Here is a 16198-nt window from a genome sequence, read left to right as displayed (position 1 = left end):
GAAAAAAAAAAAGAGAGAGACATAGAGAGAAAGGGAAAGGAAGAAAAGAAAAAGGAAGCCAGCGGCAATGCCACCGGCACCGGCGGCGTTTAGAAGAGAATGCGTAACAGGTAATGGCGTTAGATTGAGTCGCGTGTATGTCACATGCATTGTAACTGTTCTGAGCACTAGAAACATTTGGTTATAAACTTATCGGATGCGTTAATTAAATCAGAATTGCAACATGGATGACCTCTAGAGGAATTAATGGCTTGGACTACAAGTAAACTATCCACTTGTGAATCAATCTTCCAATAACCAATATCCCATGCCAAACATAGCCCTCTAGAGTGTAGTCACACTTTTTGCTTCTACGAAAACTTTATTTGAAGCCCGGAACAAAATTAGCAAGTTTTATGTCAATAAATACATATAAAGGATGATGGATTTAAAAGAGAAACCCACCAAGCTAAAAGGATCCACATCTATCTCAAAATATTTTCAAAATCTAAGAAGTTTGGTTGACAAACTTGCATTTATTAGTTCTCATATTAATAAGAGAGAACTTGTCATTCATGCCTTGAATGGCATTGCCTCAAAATAAAAAAAAAATTACAATTGGTATTAAGGCTCGAGAATTTTTATCTCTTTTGAAGAACTATCAAATAAGTTTACAACTTACGAAGATGTCCTTAAGAAGCAAGCATCCTCCTTAGATATGATCATTCCTTTTACTCATTTTGTTGCCAAGGCACCATCTTACTCTCTTGCAAGATCAAAGCAATCTCAACCTAGTTAGTATAATAGGTTTAGCTCATGAACTACTAGTTTTACCAAGAATTCTACTCATGCAACTCTCATAATTATTTATTAGTTTTGTGAGAAAATAAGTCATTTAGCTAAAAGTTGCTTTAAGATAAAGGAATAGAATGCTCATTAAACCATTAACAAAGCCTCTTGCACTTGCACTTTTAAGGCTCAAGATAGACTTTTTTACATGGCATCAAAAACTTGAACACCTTTCATCTTAGACCTTGCAACTAATAATCAATTGTTTTTTCTTACCTTATTTTGTTATCAAGACACTTTTTTCCTGTGATGCATGTTCCTGCAATAAAATTCACAAACTTCCCTTCATTAACTCTACCTTAGTCAATACAGGACCCCCAGATATCATATACACTAATGTTTGGGACTTGTAAGAATCCTTAACATAGAAGGATACATATATTATATTTCTTTTGTTGTTCACTTCAATAGATACATCTAGTTTTATCCAATGATATACAAATTTGATTTTTACTTTCTATTTCTCAAGTTTAAAACTCTTATTGAAAAATACTTCAAAACTTCCATTACGTCCATTTATTCTACTTGTGGTAGTGATATCATTACGCTACAATCATTTTTTCAATTCATTAGACATACAATACTTGCAAACACCACCTCACACACCTTAACATAATGTCATTGTTGAATGCGGGCAATAATGTATTGTAGAAACTAGTCTAACACTCTTACATCAAGCTTCCTCCATTTTTATAACGCTCATTTGTGTTTGCCACTGCTATTTACCTATTAAAGATGCTACCCTTTCTTGCACTAAAAAATATATGTCTATCAATTGTTGTTTAATTAGGACCCTAACTATACAAAACTTCAACTTCTAGTTATTTGTGCTACCTTTTACTCAAATCATACAACTCACATAAACTTGAAAGTAAATCTAAACCTTGTGGGTTTCTTGGTTATTCCAAGTATAAAAGTGCATACTATTGTCTTGACACTCAAACTAATAAAATCTTTATGTCTAATCATGTCCTATTTAATGAATCTAAGTTTCTTTATGCTACCAAATTTGCATCAAATTATAATGTGCTTGGTTTCTCTCAATCACAATGGAACTCTACATCTGACTTACCTCTTTTTGTACCATCCACAACCATATCAATATAGGTGTCAACTCAGTCTTCTAGTAATGCTACTGTAAAACCACGATTTAGCATGTAAAGGCAAAATGGGAAATTCAACTTGGTGAACTCATGAAACACTCTTTACAAAACCAAATATTCTTGGATTTACCGTTTAGGCCAACTAATATGAGTGAAAAAAGTGTTCGAGAGATGATGGAGCAAAGAACTAAGCAAAAGAAGGTCAAAATTGCTAGTAAAGGGTCAATCCCTCTAGGACAAAATGCGCATTTGGCCTCAAGCCATTACACTAAATCATATGCCATATGTATGTGTGTGTGTGTGTGTATGTGTGTTTGTATACATGTCTATACATATAGGCACCAGAGTATGTTGCCATTCTTGGCTACAAAATAAGGGTGTAAATAATGCTCACAATTACATGACCAAAGTAGACTCGTCAGTGAAACGTAACATGACACAAGTAGGCTTCATAGTCGACCGCTAGGCATACCTATTAATCGATACACAAAGATCCCTCTTGAAATGGCAATCCGAGCCAAGTCACATATCTAAAAACCAAAGGCATAAGGTTTGAAAATGTGAGTATAACTCAATTAGTGAATAATGTGAGCGAACATGCTAAACATGATCCATTAATAATACAATGCCTTTATTTGCAAACCATGCCATTGCTTTCCAAATCCAAATCCCATTCAAATCATGAATAAATAATGTGGTGTGCATAAATTAGGTGTGATAATTCATGTACAAAACTCCCTTAGAAGTTAAGAGAAATGTACCACCCAATGGCCCTTAAAAAACACTTAAAAGGAGTGCACATTCCAATTCTAGTGTAGGGGGATCGACACTTTGGCTTATTGGGGTTAATCCTCAATGCACAAAACCTATCACGTAGGTTCTGTCTTTTAGGGATTGACCTTTTTTCTTTTGGGGTTTGATCTTTCTTTAACAGAAAACCTTAAATGGCTACTAGATGCTAGGGATTGACTTTTTCTATCTTGGAGTTTGATCCCCCCCCCCCCCCCCTAGCCAAAAAGCTTTCAAATAGCTTTTGCATGACATGGATCGACCCTCTAAGCCTCAGGGGTTGATCTTTCTTAACCATAGTACAAATTTAAAGTTCGTTTGAACTCCAACTTGGGTCCAATAGAAGGGAATCTACATTCTTCCATCACAAGCCTTTCTTCACAAGCTCATTAAGCTCAAATTATCAAGCCTCTTTACATCATAAAGTAAGGATCGCAATCCAAATCCACAATTAGGTCAATCAAACACCATTTCAAGATTCAATCTAAGTGTCCACCTAAACAGAATTATTAAATAAACATGGTTCAAGCCAAAGGTCTCTCAATCAATGCAATAATGCCATAATCCCCACTACTTAGGGCATCAAAGTATGTCTCACTCCCTACACATGTTTAGCACCGAGCCTTGTTAGATAGACAATAAACATGTGTCTTACATAATACACATGTCTAGCACCAAACCTTGCTAGATAGGTATCAAGCATGTGTCTTACACAATACAAATATCTAGCACCAAGCGTTACTAGATAGGCGACAAATATGTCTCATGAAGTACACGTCTAGCACAAAGCCTTGCTAGATAAACAACAAGCATGTCTCTTACTCACTGCAAATGTCTAAAACCAATCCTTTTATATAGGCATCACAAGCTTGTGTCTTCATGACTACACATGTCTAGCACCAAACCTTTCTAGATAGGTATCACAAGCATGTGTATCTGACTACATGTGTCTAGCACTAGGTGATAATTCTATTTTACAGAATTATTTTAGTCCAATTTTGTTATTAAATATTAGCTAAGTCTTCAATTTTCAATTATTATTTATTTATTTCTAACTGTTTTTATAATTAGTTTTTTTTAAGTGAGCTATTTTTTATGTTATTCTTTTTAATTTTGTTATTATTTATTAGTTTTTATATTTTTCGTAAGAATTAAAAGAATTGGGCTTAATGTTGGAAAGCTAAGTGTTGAAAGACCTAGAATCTGTTTGCATATGTTTCAGTGTTATGGCCATAACTTGAGCTACAAAACTCCAAATGATACAATTCTTGGACCATTGGAAAGCTAAGAGACAGAGCTATAACTTTCATGAAGATCATTTTACCCAATTTGCCTTGAAGATAGAGAAAATTACATCAAAAAATGATTGGACGTACTATACCGAGAATGGAAATTTGTAAAGATTGACAATTGATTTTTTGGCCTCTCATTACACTTTTAAGCCCAATTAAACCTTAGGTCAACTTAAGGAAGTATAGGTTAAGTTATTAGTATAAATAGGATAGTTTGAAGAACATTAGGGTAGACAACTTTTGGGAGATTCAAGAAGTTAGAAGTTGAGGCTGAAACTTAGAGATCAAGGTGGCAAATATTGTTTTGTTTTCTTCCTTGGCTTTTATTTTTCTTGTTACTTTCAATGGTTGAATTATATACAATGTTATTTGCTTTTGCAATTATGAGTAGCTAATTTTCTTTTTCTAAGATTGCAATTGAACTCACATGTAATCTAAACTTTTAATCTCTTTCTTACCTATTTGTAATGGGATTTGAATTGTTTATTCCAATTTATTTTTAATGCTTTTTAATTGTCTGATCACCAATTAAATTGATTTAGGAACCTAAACAAACTTGAGAAAATGAGTTTAATGTAGACTAAAATTGGGATAGCATATGATCATATTAATTGATTTGCGTATAGGATATGGATATACCTATAGACCATATGTAGCTCGATTAGAGCTTGAACTTAATGAGTCTGTTTTAATTCCAATTCACATAGAAATATAGTGTTTTGGTTAAAATAGATATTTTTATAAGATGAGTCAAGAGAACCTTATAAATAATTTAGGATTCTAGGTTAGTAATTTAACCCATTGAAATAAGTTAAGGAAGAGAGGTAAGATTTAGATGGAGTATGAGGGATATTGCAATCCTAGACTTGTTTGATTTCATATTTTCTCAAATTATTATTATTTTAATTTTTCTTATTAGTTTAAATTTTAGTTAATTAGTTTTAGTTAATTAATTAATTTTGGGTGTTTGAATAAGATTAATTTGTTCTAATTTTAGTACTTAGTAAAGTTTTAAATCAATTCTCTATGAGATTGATACTCTGCTTACTAATATACTGCATATTCGATACGTATACTTGGGTAGTGGAATTTTAACTAACACTAAGAATTGCTAGATAAGCATCACAAGCATGTGTCTTACTCATTACACATATCTAGCACCAAGCCTTGCTAGATATGCATCACAAGCATCGTGCTCCATTCACATACAATATCATAGCCAATGATAGTTTAACCGCAGCCACCATATGGCTCACATATTATTTCCATAAAAATCATCATTTTCACTAAGAAATCTTTAAAAAGGCTTGTACCTTATGCAATTCCAAATACCATGTAGTACGTATATTTATACATATATATATATATATATATATATATAATCAGACACGTGCAGTGAGTAAGACACGTGCTTGGGATGCCTATATAGCAAGGCTTGGTGCTAGACATGTGCAATGAGTAAGATACATGCTTGATGTCTATCTAACAAGGCTTAATGCTAAACATGTGTACTGCGTGAGACATATGCTTGACACCTATCTAGTAAGACTTGGCGCTAGACATGCGTATTACATGAGACACATTTTTATTATCTATCTAGCAAGGCTTGGCGCTACACATGTGTGGGGAGTGAGACACATGCGTGATGCCCTAAGTAATGGGGTTTATGACACTACTCTATTGGTTAAAAGACCTTTGGCTTGAACCTTGTTTATTTAGTAGTTCCATGTAAATGAACACTTAGATTGAATCTTGGAATAGTGCTCAATTAAGCTAATTATGGATTTGGATTGCGATCATTCCTTTATGATGCAATGAGGTTTGATAAATGAGCTTGTGAAAAAAGGCAGTCGATAGGTATGCCTAACGGTCGACTATGGAGCTTATTTGTGTTACATTATGTTACGTTGATGAGTTTATTTTGGTCATGTAACTACAAGTGTTAGCTTGCACCCTTATTTTGTATTCAAGAATGGCAACATACTCTAGTGCCCATTTGTATATACATACATACATATATATATATACATACATACATATATATATACATACATACATATATATATATATACATACATATATATATATATATACATACATATATATATATATACATACATATATATATATATATATAAACACACACACATAAGCACACGAGTTGTGCAAAATAGATAATGTTGCAACTTGATATATGTAAGAGATGACATGGGCTTGGTGTTTGATAACTTTATGATATAGAGTTATTTGAGCTTAATTTTAATAATAATTTAACTTAGTTCTTGTAGTAATGCATAGAAATTAGTAGGTTTTATTTAATTATTTTAAATTAGTTATTTTAGGTAGGTCAATCTAATCATGGTTAATTTTATGCTTAATTTGGTATTAATATGGTTAAAATAAGTTGTTATTGATTTATTTGTGCTTTTGTAGGTTTAATGAAAGAAGAATTTTAATGAAAGAAGGAGAGCAATTTCAAGGTGTAAACTTTCACTACACATATTTTGGTATTTTGACCATAACTTTTTCTACAACGCTCCAAATAAAGCAATTCTTAGACCATTGGAAAGATGAGAGAAACATCTACAACTTTCATGTTTACCACTTCACCTAATTCGGCTTGTAAAATGGTCAAAAAAGCTTGTCGAAGTTGACACATTGTAGTAGTCCTAGAACAATTACGATTTTTGTCAATTAATTGGGTAAGGCTAAGACTCACATAGTCTGGTGAGGAAATTCTAGCTGAAATTGATTTCTTTCTCTACCCAACTTGGCTTAACTTCAAAGCCTATAAAAACAACCTTTTTGAGGACTTAAAAAAAAGAGAGAGAATAAAACACCAAATTGAAAGCTGAGAGTCAAGCCGCAAAGTTATTGAAGCTGAGAAGATTTTGAAGGATTTAAGAAGACTTGGAAGATCAAGATTATAATTCTTGAGTTTATTCTCTTTTATTATTCTTTTATTTTCTTTGTTTGTTTTTATTGTTTAAACTTAATTCAATGATGATGTGTGACTTGATGGGGAACTAAATTGTTAATCTAAGGTTATGATTAAACTCATTATGTAGTCTGATTTATTTATCTCTATTTTACTTATGTTTGATAGATTTAAGTTGTTTATTTTGTTCTTTTCTTAATGCTTTTAATTGTCTGATCACCAACTAGATTGAATTGAAAACCTAGGTTAAACCTTGACGAAGGAAATTTAGGAAGACCTTGAATAGAATAGCGTATGATCGAATGCACTTAGTTGATTAGGTGGTTTGATTTGCATATAAGGTAGACATACACCTATAAGCCATACATAGCCAAAATTAGAGTACAAACTTAATGAATTTTTCTTCAATTTAATTTGCATAGACATATAGTAAATTAATTAGGGGAGGTACTTTTATGAGAAATTCAACAGAGACTTGTAAATAATTTAGGACTCTAGGTTAGCAATTTAATTCATTAAATTGAGTTAAAAGAGAGAGATAATAATCAGATGAAGTATGGAAGGATATTATAATCTTAGGTCTGGTAGTTAAATGAGTTTTATTTACTATTTAATTTTAGTTTCAGTTTATTAGTTTTAATTTTTCTTTTTGATAAATTTAATTATTTGGATTAAATTATGGTGTGTTAATTTTAGTAGTTAATAGTAGGAATTAAAACAATTTTCTGTGGGATCGACACTCTTCTTTATCATTATTTTACTTATTAATGATACGTGCACTTGCGTGAGAAATCAACAACAGTGTTGTTGTTGTATGAAAGTACATCTATGCATTTTATTGTTAATGTCAGCAAACATTTAGGTATTCTTGCGATGAAACTGTGTATAGGTGTGCTCATCGAGTAAGGCTTGCTTGGATCAAAGAGTCATATCTTCTTGGTCCTCACTTTAGCAATGGCTCACGATTAGATCATTACAACTAGTCTTTCCTTTGTGCGAGTGGAATGCTTGTGTGACTTCTGCTCCATTTCAAGTACCAAACTCTATTCTCAATACTACATTTATTTTTAATACTACCTCAAACATAGTACATGTTCTCCTTTGACCTAAAAGAACACATCTTATGGTTACCAGGTCTTAAAGCAACATGTTCAAACCTAAACATGTCAACACTAGTCACAAAAGCACCATTTACCTTAGTCCGTAAGACCTACTTATGCTACGCTAGCACTTAAGTATATATCTAGTAATTCTATTTTATAGAATTATTTTATTCCAATTTTGTTATTAAATATTAGCTAAGTCCTTAATTTTTAATTATAATTTATTTATTTTTAGTTGTTTTTATAATTAGTTTATATTTAAGTGAGTTATTTAATTTTATGTTATTCTTTTTAATTTGGTTATTATTTATTAGTTTTTATATTTTTTATAAGAACTAAAAGAAATTGGGCTTAATTTTGGAAAGTGAGATGTTTAAAGACCCGAAAGTTTGCTTACATATGCTTCAATATTTTGGCTATAACTCGAGCTACAAAACTCCAAATGATGTGATTCTTAGACCATTGGAAAGCTAAGAGATAGAGCTACAACTTTTATGAAGATCACTTTACCCAAATCTACTTAGAAGATAGAGAAAATCATGTTGGAAAATGGCTAGACATACTATGCCGGGAATGAAAATTTGTAAAGATTGACAATTGATTTTTGGCCCTCTTATTACACTTTTAAGCCTAATTAAACCCTAGGTCAGCTTAAGGAGCTTTAGGTTAAGTTTATTAGTATAAATAAGATATATTTAACAACATAGAGAGAAAACTTTTTGGAAGATTCAAGAAGCTAGGAGTTGAGGCTGAAACTTGAAGATCAAGGCAGCAAATATTGTTTTGTTTTCTTCCTTGGCTTTTAGTTTTCTGGTTACTCTTAATGGTTCTATTTTATACAATGTTATTTGTTTTTGCAATCATGAGTAGCGAAAATTTCTTTTTCTAGGATTGCAATTGAACTCACATGTAATCTAAATTTTTAATCTCTTTCTTACTTATCTTTAATGGAATTTGAATTGTTTATTCTAATTTGTTCATAATGCTTTTAATTGCCAGATCACCAATTAAATTGACTTAAGAACCTACACAAACTTGGAAAAGGGAGTTTAGTGTAAACTAAAATTGGGATAGCATATGATCTTATTAATTGATTTACGTATAGGATAGAAATATACCTATAGGCCATATGTAGCCAGATTAGAGCTTGAACTTAATGAGTCTATTTTAATTTTAAATAACATAGGGATATATTGTTTTGGTTAAAATATATATTTTTATAAAATGAGTCGGGAAACCCTTATAAATAATTTAGGACTCTAGGTTAACAATTCAACCCATTGAAATAAGTTAAGGAAGAGAGGTAAGATTTAGATGAAGTGTGAGGGATATTGTAATCTTAGGCTTGTTTGATTTGATTTTTACTCAATTATCTTGTTGCTTTGATTTTTCTTTTTAGTATAAATTTTGGTTAATTAGTTTTACTTAATTAATTTAGTTATTTGAATTTGATTGTTTAGATAAGATTAAATTATTCTAATTTTAGTACTTAGTAAAATTTTAGATCAATTCTATGTGGGATCGATACTCTACTTGCTTATATACTATCTATTCGATACATATACTTGCGTAGTAGAATTTTAATTGACAAGTTTTTGGTGTCGTTGCCGAGGAGTTATTTCTAGAATTTTCATTAATACTAATACCAAGCAATTTAGTCTTACTTCAAATTTTATTTTTCTTGTTTTAATATTAGATTTTGTTTGTTTGCAGATATCTTTAGTCATTGTATGCAAAGAAGAAACAACTTGAATCTTGTTCCTTTTGATCTTGAGATAGAAATAACTTTCAGAAGACGTCAAAGGGAGAATTTACAAGTTGCAGCTTTAAGTCAAACAATGGCTGAGGATAACAATAACAATGGCAATAATACCATTAATCTGGTTTTCGAAGCAAATAGAGCACTGCGAGATTATGTTGTTCCTCTTTTACAAGGTTGCACCAAAGCATTAGGAGATCTTCCATCAATGAAAATAATTTTGAAATTAAACCAGCTTACATTCAGATGATTCAGTCTTTAGTCTAGTATGGTGGGTTAGCTACTGATGATCTTAATTCTAATTTGGTAAATTTCCTAGAGATTTGCGATAACTTTAAATACAATGGAGTAACTGATGATGCTATTAGATTGAGATTGTTTCCATTTTCTCTTAGAGATAAAGCAAAAAGCTGGCTTAATTCACTGCCCAGTGGGTCTATCACTACATGGGAAGACTTGGCACAAAAGTTTTTAGCAAAATTTTTTTCGCCTACCACGACTGTAAAGATGAGTAATGCTATCACCTCATTCACACAATTTGATGGTGAGTCCTTGTATAAAGCTTGGGAGAGGTTTAAATAACTACTGAGAAGATGTCCACATCATAGGATTCCTAATTGGTTGCAAGTTCAGACATTCTACAATGGGCTGGTTGGGTCAATAAAAACCATAATTGATGCTGCTGCTGGTGGGGCATTAATGAGTAAGAATGCTGCAGATGCTTATAATTTGTTGGAAGAGATGGCTTCAAATAATTATCAATGGCCTTCAAAAAGATCAAGTTTGAGAAAAGTTGTTAGAGCTTATGAAATTGAGGTAATTGGCAACTTAACTGCTCAAGTAGCTACGTAAGTGGCTGCACTGTCCAAGAAGTTTGACACACTAGGAGTTCATGCAGTTCAAAATTCATTTGTAGTTTATGAGATGTGTGGAGATGGCCATTCAAATGATCAATGTTCATACAATTCTGAATCAGTCCAGTTTGTGGGGAACTTCAATAGACAGCAGAATAACCCATACTCCAATATTTATAATCCTGGTTGGAGAACCCACCCCAACTTTTCATGGAACAACAATGCAGGGCCTTCTAATCCAAAACCCATCATGCCTTCTAGTTTTCAACAACAAGCTAGACCACAAATTCCTGAAAAGAAGTCCCAATTGAAAGAACTTCTCTTACAATATATGTCCAAGACTGATACTTTAATTCAAAGTCAATGAGCCTCCTTGAGAAATCTTGAGACCCAAATGGGATAGCTTGCAAATTCCATCAACAATAGACCTTAAGGTTCCTTACCCAGTGACACATAAATCAATCCTAAAGGTAAGGAACAATGCCAAACAATCACTTTAAGGAGTGGAAAAGAGATTGAAAGGGTGAATGAAAAAGTAGTTGAACTTCAGAATTTACATGTTGATAAGGAAGGAATGTGTGAGAAAGAGAGTGAAGTTGAATAGAAAGAAGATTGACAGGTTGAAAATCAAGAAACTTCTCAAGTCATCCATCCTCCACCACCTTTTCCCCAAAGGCTCCAAAAGCAAAAGCTTGAAAAGCAATTTCAAAAGTTCCTCAATGTCTTTAAGAAATTACACATAAATATTCCTTTTGCTGAAGCTTTGGAACAAATGCCCAGTTATATCAAGTTCTTGAAGGACATCCTCTCCAAAAAGAGAAAGCTAGGTGAGTTTGAAACTGTCTCCCTTATAGAAGAGTGTAGTGTAATTCTCCAAAATAAACTGCCACCAAAACTCAAAGATCCAAGTAGTTTTACAATCCCTGGCACTATTGGTAATTTATTTTTTGCAAAAGCTTTGAGCGATTTAGGTGCAAGTATCAATTTAATGCCTTGGTCAATTTTTGAGAAACTTGGTTTTGGGGAATGCAAACTTAATTCTGTTACTTTGCAATTGGCTGATCGTTCTTATGTGTACCCAAGGGGAATTATTGAAGATGTTCTTGTCAAGGTAGATAAATTTATTTTTCCAGTTGATTTTATAATTCTTGACATGGAAGAAGATAGGTAAATTCCAATCATCCTTGGGAGGCCATTCTTAGCGACTACTAGAGCTTTGATTGATGTTGAAAAAGGTGAGCTCACTTTGAGAGTTCAAGACCAACAGGTAACATTTAATATTTTCAAAACTTTAAAATTGCCTGTGACATCTGAAGACTGCTTTTTTGTGAGTGTGGTAAATAACTTTACACATAATGTTTTCTTAGAAGAAATCCTAATGATCCTCTTGAAGCATGTTTAGTTGCTAACTCTGACAGGGATGATGATGAATTTATTGAATATTTAAATTTGTTGAATGCTCACTCTAGACTTAAAACTAATCATCAGTTTGAGTCTTTAGATGTTTCAGCTTCTTTGATGCTAGCTTCTAAGCCCTCCATTGAGAAACCACTTACTTTGGAATGCAAACCTCTGCCTGCACACTTAAGTTATGCTTTTCTTGGCAAATCTTCTACTCTTCTAGTTATTATTTCTGCTGCTCTTACTAACATGCAAGAGGAGAAGTTATTGAGGACACTTAGAGAATTCAAGAAAGCAATAGGGTGGACCATAGCTGATATTAAGGGAATTAACCCTTCTGTTTGCATGCATAAAATTCTCCTTGAGGAAAATCACAAAGCCACAATTGAACAACAAAGAAGATTGAATCCCATCATGAAAGAAGTGGTCAAGAAGGAAATCATCAAGTGGTTGGATGTTGGAATAATTTACCCTATCTTTGATAGCTCATGGGTAAGTCCAGTTCAAAGTGTTCCTAAGAAAGGAGTAATGATTGTGGTGGCCAATGACAATAATGAGCTCATTCCAACAAGAACTGTGACTGGATAGAGAATGTGCATGGACTACCGCAAGCTCAACAAAGCTACCAGGAAATATCACTTCCCTTTTCTATTCATTGACCAAATGTTGGATCGCTTGGTTGGTAAGGAATATTATTGCTTTCTAGATGGTTATTCTGGTTCTAACCAAATTGTTATTGCTCTTGAAGATCAAGAAAATACTACATTTACATGTCCTTATGGCACCTTTGCTTTTAGAAGAATTCCATTTGGATTATGTAATGCACTTGCCACCTTTTAGAGATGTATGATGGCCATATTCACAGATATGGTGGAAAAATGTTTGGAGGTATTTATGGATGATTTTTCTGTCTTTGGAAATAATTTTGATGATTATCTCTTAAATCTTGCGAGGGTACTCAAGAGATGTGAAAAAACAAATTTGGTGCTCAATTGGGAGAAATGTCACTTCATGGTGCGAGAAGGTATTGTTCATGGGCACAAGATCTCCAGTAGTGGCATTGAGGTAGATAAAGCAAAAATTGAAGCAATTGAGAAATTACCACCTCCAATAAATGTCAAAGGTTTTAGAAGTTTTCTTGGTCATGCTGGTTTTTATAGAAGATTCATTAAAGACTTTTCAAAAATTTCTAAACCACTTTGCAATTTATTGGAAAAAGATGTGCCATTTAAGTTTGATGAATTGAAGAAAAGATTAATATCTACTCCTATCATAATTAGTCCTGATTGGACTCTTCCTTTTGAACTAATGTGTGATGCGAGTGATTATGCGGTGGGAGTTGTTTTGGGACAAAGGAAGAATAAAATCTTCCATTCCATCTATTATGCTAACAAGACTTTGAATGAGGCCTAGAAAAATTGTACCACAACAGAAAAAGAGCTATTGGCTGTAGTGTTTGATTTTGACAAATTTCGCTCCTATCTCATGGGGACAAAGGTGATAGTGTACACTGACCATTCAGCTATCAAATATTTGATTGCTAAGAAGGATGTTAAACCAAGATTGACAAGGTGGATTCTCTTGCTACAAGAGTTTGATATAGAGATTCATGACAGAGAAGGAACAAAAAATCAAGTGGCAAATCACCTCTCAAGATTAGAGATTGAAGATCAAGGTAAAGATTCAACCTTAATCAAGGAGACTTTTCCTGATGAACAAATCTTTCAAGTTGGTAAGAAATCACTTCCTTGGTATGTTGACCTCGTGAATTATCTGGTAAGCAATATTATTCCCCCTGATTTAAATTTTCATCAAAAGAAGAAATTTTTGCATTATGTTAAATTTTATTTTTGGGATGAGCCTTACTTGTTCAAGCAGTGTAAAGACCATATATTTAGAAAATGTGTCCCAGAAGAAAAAATTCAAAGTGTGCTTCATCATTTCCATTCTTCAAATTATGGAGGACATTTTGGAGGCACAAGGACTACAGCTAAAGTCCTCCAATCAGGTTTGTATTGGCCTACTTTATTTAAAGACGCTTACAATTTTATTTTGCATTGTGACAGGTGCCAAAGAGTGGGAAATATATCAAGGCGACATGAGATGCCTCTCAACAACATCATGGAGATAGAAATTTTTTATGTATAAGGGTATTGACTTCATGGGTCCATTCATATCTTCATACAACAACAAATACATTTTGCTTGCTGTTGATTATGTCTCAAAGTGGGTCGAAGCGGTAGCCTTTCCTCATAATGATTCAAAGGTGGTAATGAATTTCATTAAGAAGAATATTTTCACTTGATTTGGCACTCCAAAGGCAATTATTAGTGATGAGGGGAGTCACTTTTGCAACAAGTATTTTGATGCACTTTTGGCAAAATATGGAGTTAAACACAAGGTTGCAACTGCGTACCATCCTCAAACTAGTGGCCAAGCGGAAGTATCAAATAGAGAAATCAAGAGGATTTTGGAGAAAACAGTGTGTCCCACAAGAAAAGATTGAGCAAAAAGATTGGATGATGCACTATGGGCATTTCGGACTGCTTACAAGACCCCAATTGGTATGTCTCCATATAAGTTGATATTTGGCAAAGCTTGTCACTTACCGGTGGAACTTGAACATAATGCTTATTGGGCCGTGAAGAAGTTAAATTTTGATTTACAAGCAGCAAGTGAGCAAAGGTTATTACAATTAAATGAACTTGATGAATTTCGCCTTCAAACTTATAAGAATGCCAAACTCTATAAAGAGAAAACAAAGCAATGGCATGATAAAAAGATATTGGAAAGAAGCTTTGAGCCAGGACAAGCAGTGTTGCTCCATAATTCTCGCTTGAAATTATTTCCAAGAAAGCTCAAATCAAGGTAGTCTAGTTCTTTCATTGTCAATAACGTATTTCCACATGGAGAAATCGAAGTTAGGGGAACAGATGGTCGAAAATTTAAAGTCAATGGACAAAGATTGAAGCATTATTGGGGAGGCAAATTGTCAAAAGTCCTCAATTCACTTGCTTGACACAGCCTAGAGTCCAAGTTAGCCCAGCCGAAGACTATAAATGAAGCGCTTCTTAAGAGGCAACCCAAGCTTTTTAACTTTATTTATTTTCATCATTATTTTATTTCATGCATTTTTATGTATTTCTTTTCATCTAATTTTTTTTATGTTCTTTTTGCAAGTAATTGTTTTAAAAAAAGAAAAAAATTCAAAAAAAAATAACAAATAAAAAATAAAAAAAGAAAAAAAAATTCAAAAAAAATAAGAGTCAGAGTCGTGGCCCTCAAATTGAGAGTCGCAACCCTGAAATATGCAAGAAACATGGCTGAAACAAAATGTTGCAGCATTGTTGGCCCTCAAAGTGAGAGTAGTGGCATTGAACAAGGGAGAAAAAAACAGAATGGTTGAGCGTCGCAGCGCTCAACCCTCAGAGCCGTGGCGCTCAAACTTGAAGCGTAATGCTTCGAGCGTTACTGTTGAGCGTCGCAGCCCTCACTTGGGGCAGGGCCCAGCCCTAACCCTTTAAAAACCCTCTTATTTTTTTTCTTCTTCTTCTTTCACTTTCTTCTTCTCTTGCTACCAAACACCTTCCCCCATTCCTCATTCCTTTTCAACTCTACTGCCTTTTTCTTTCTTTTGCACTCAAAATTTTTGCATTTTATTTCTACTTGGATTTGTTTTCTATTTTCACTTACAATTCTGCACTCGTTGCACCCTTAAGGTAAGCACTCATCCTTCCCTTCTTCAAATATTTAGTTTTCAATTGTTTTGTGTAGAGAGAGGATGAGGATGCTGTTAATAGTAAATTTAAATTTTTTTTTTTCACATTGAAGGAGTCCCTTGTGCATGTTTGTTAATGGGTTTTTCTACTTCCTCATGATTTATGCTTAGAGTGTAGAAAATTTTTATGATTACTGCTTACTTCTTGTTCCCTATCTAATGGATTCATGGATTTTTTTTTTTAGTTGCTGCCAATATAATTGATAAATGCTTCGTTGATGTGGGTAAATGATGGGTTTGTTTAATTTTTGATGTTTGGTTTAGCAAGTAGAAATAAATTTTAGAATTGTTGGTGCAACACATGCCATATTTGATAATTTTGGATGAGTACATTGTCATAGAATTCTTTATAT

At 33.1% G+C, this 16198-nt stretch overlaps 1 protein-coding gene across 1 annotated transcript; it reads left to right on the top strand.

Moving 5' to 3' along the window:
- On the top strand, nucleotides 3-10121 carry LOC18601269. Its single transcript, XM_018120016.1, has 2 exons — nucleotides 3-110; nucleotides 9767-10121. Exons 1-2 carry the CDS (start codon nucleotides 68-70, stop codon nucleotides 10060-10062), a joined length of 339 nt encoding a protein of 112 aa, XP_017975505.1. The 5' UTR covers nucleotides 3-67; the 3' UTR covers nucleotides 10063-10121.

This window comes from Theobroma cacao, chromosome 4, assembly GCF_000208745.1.
Source record: "Theobroma cacao cultivar B97-61/B2 chromosome 4, Criollo_cocoa_genome_V2, whole genome shotgun sequence".
In the NCBI taxonomy this organism is placed as follows: domain Eukaryota; kingdom Viridiplantae; phylum Streptophyta; class Magnoliopsida; order Malvales; family Malvaceae; genus Theobroma; species Theobroma cacao.
Note: the sequence above shows the minus strand (reverse complement) of the source record. Positions and strands in the feature narration are given on the sequence as shown.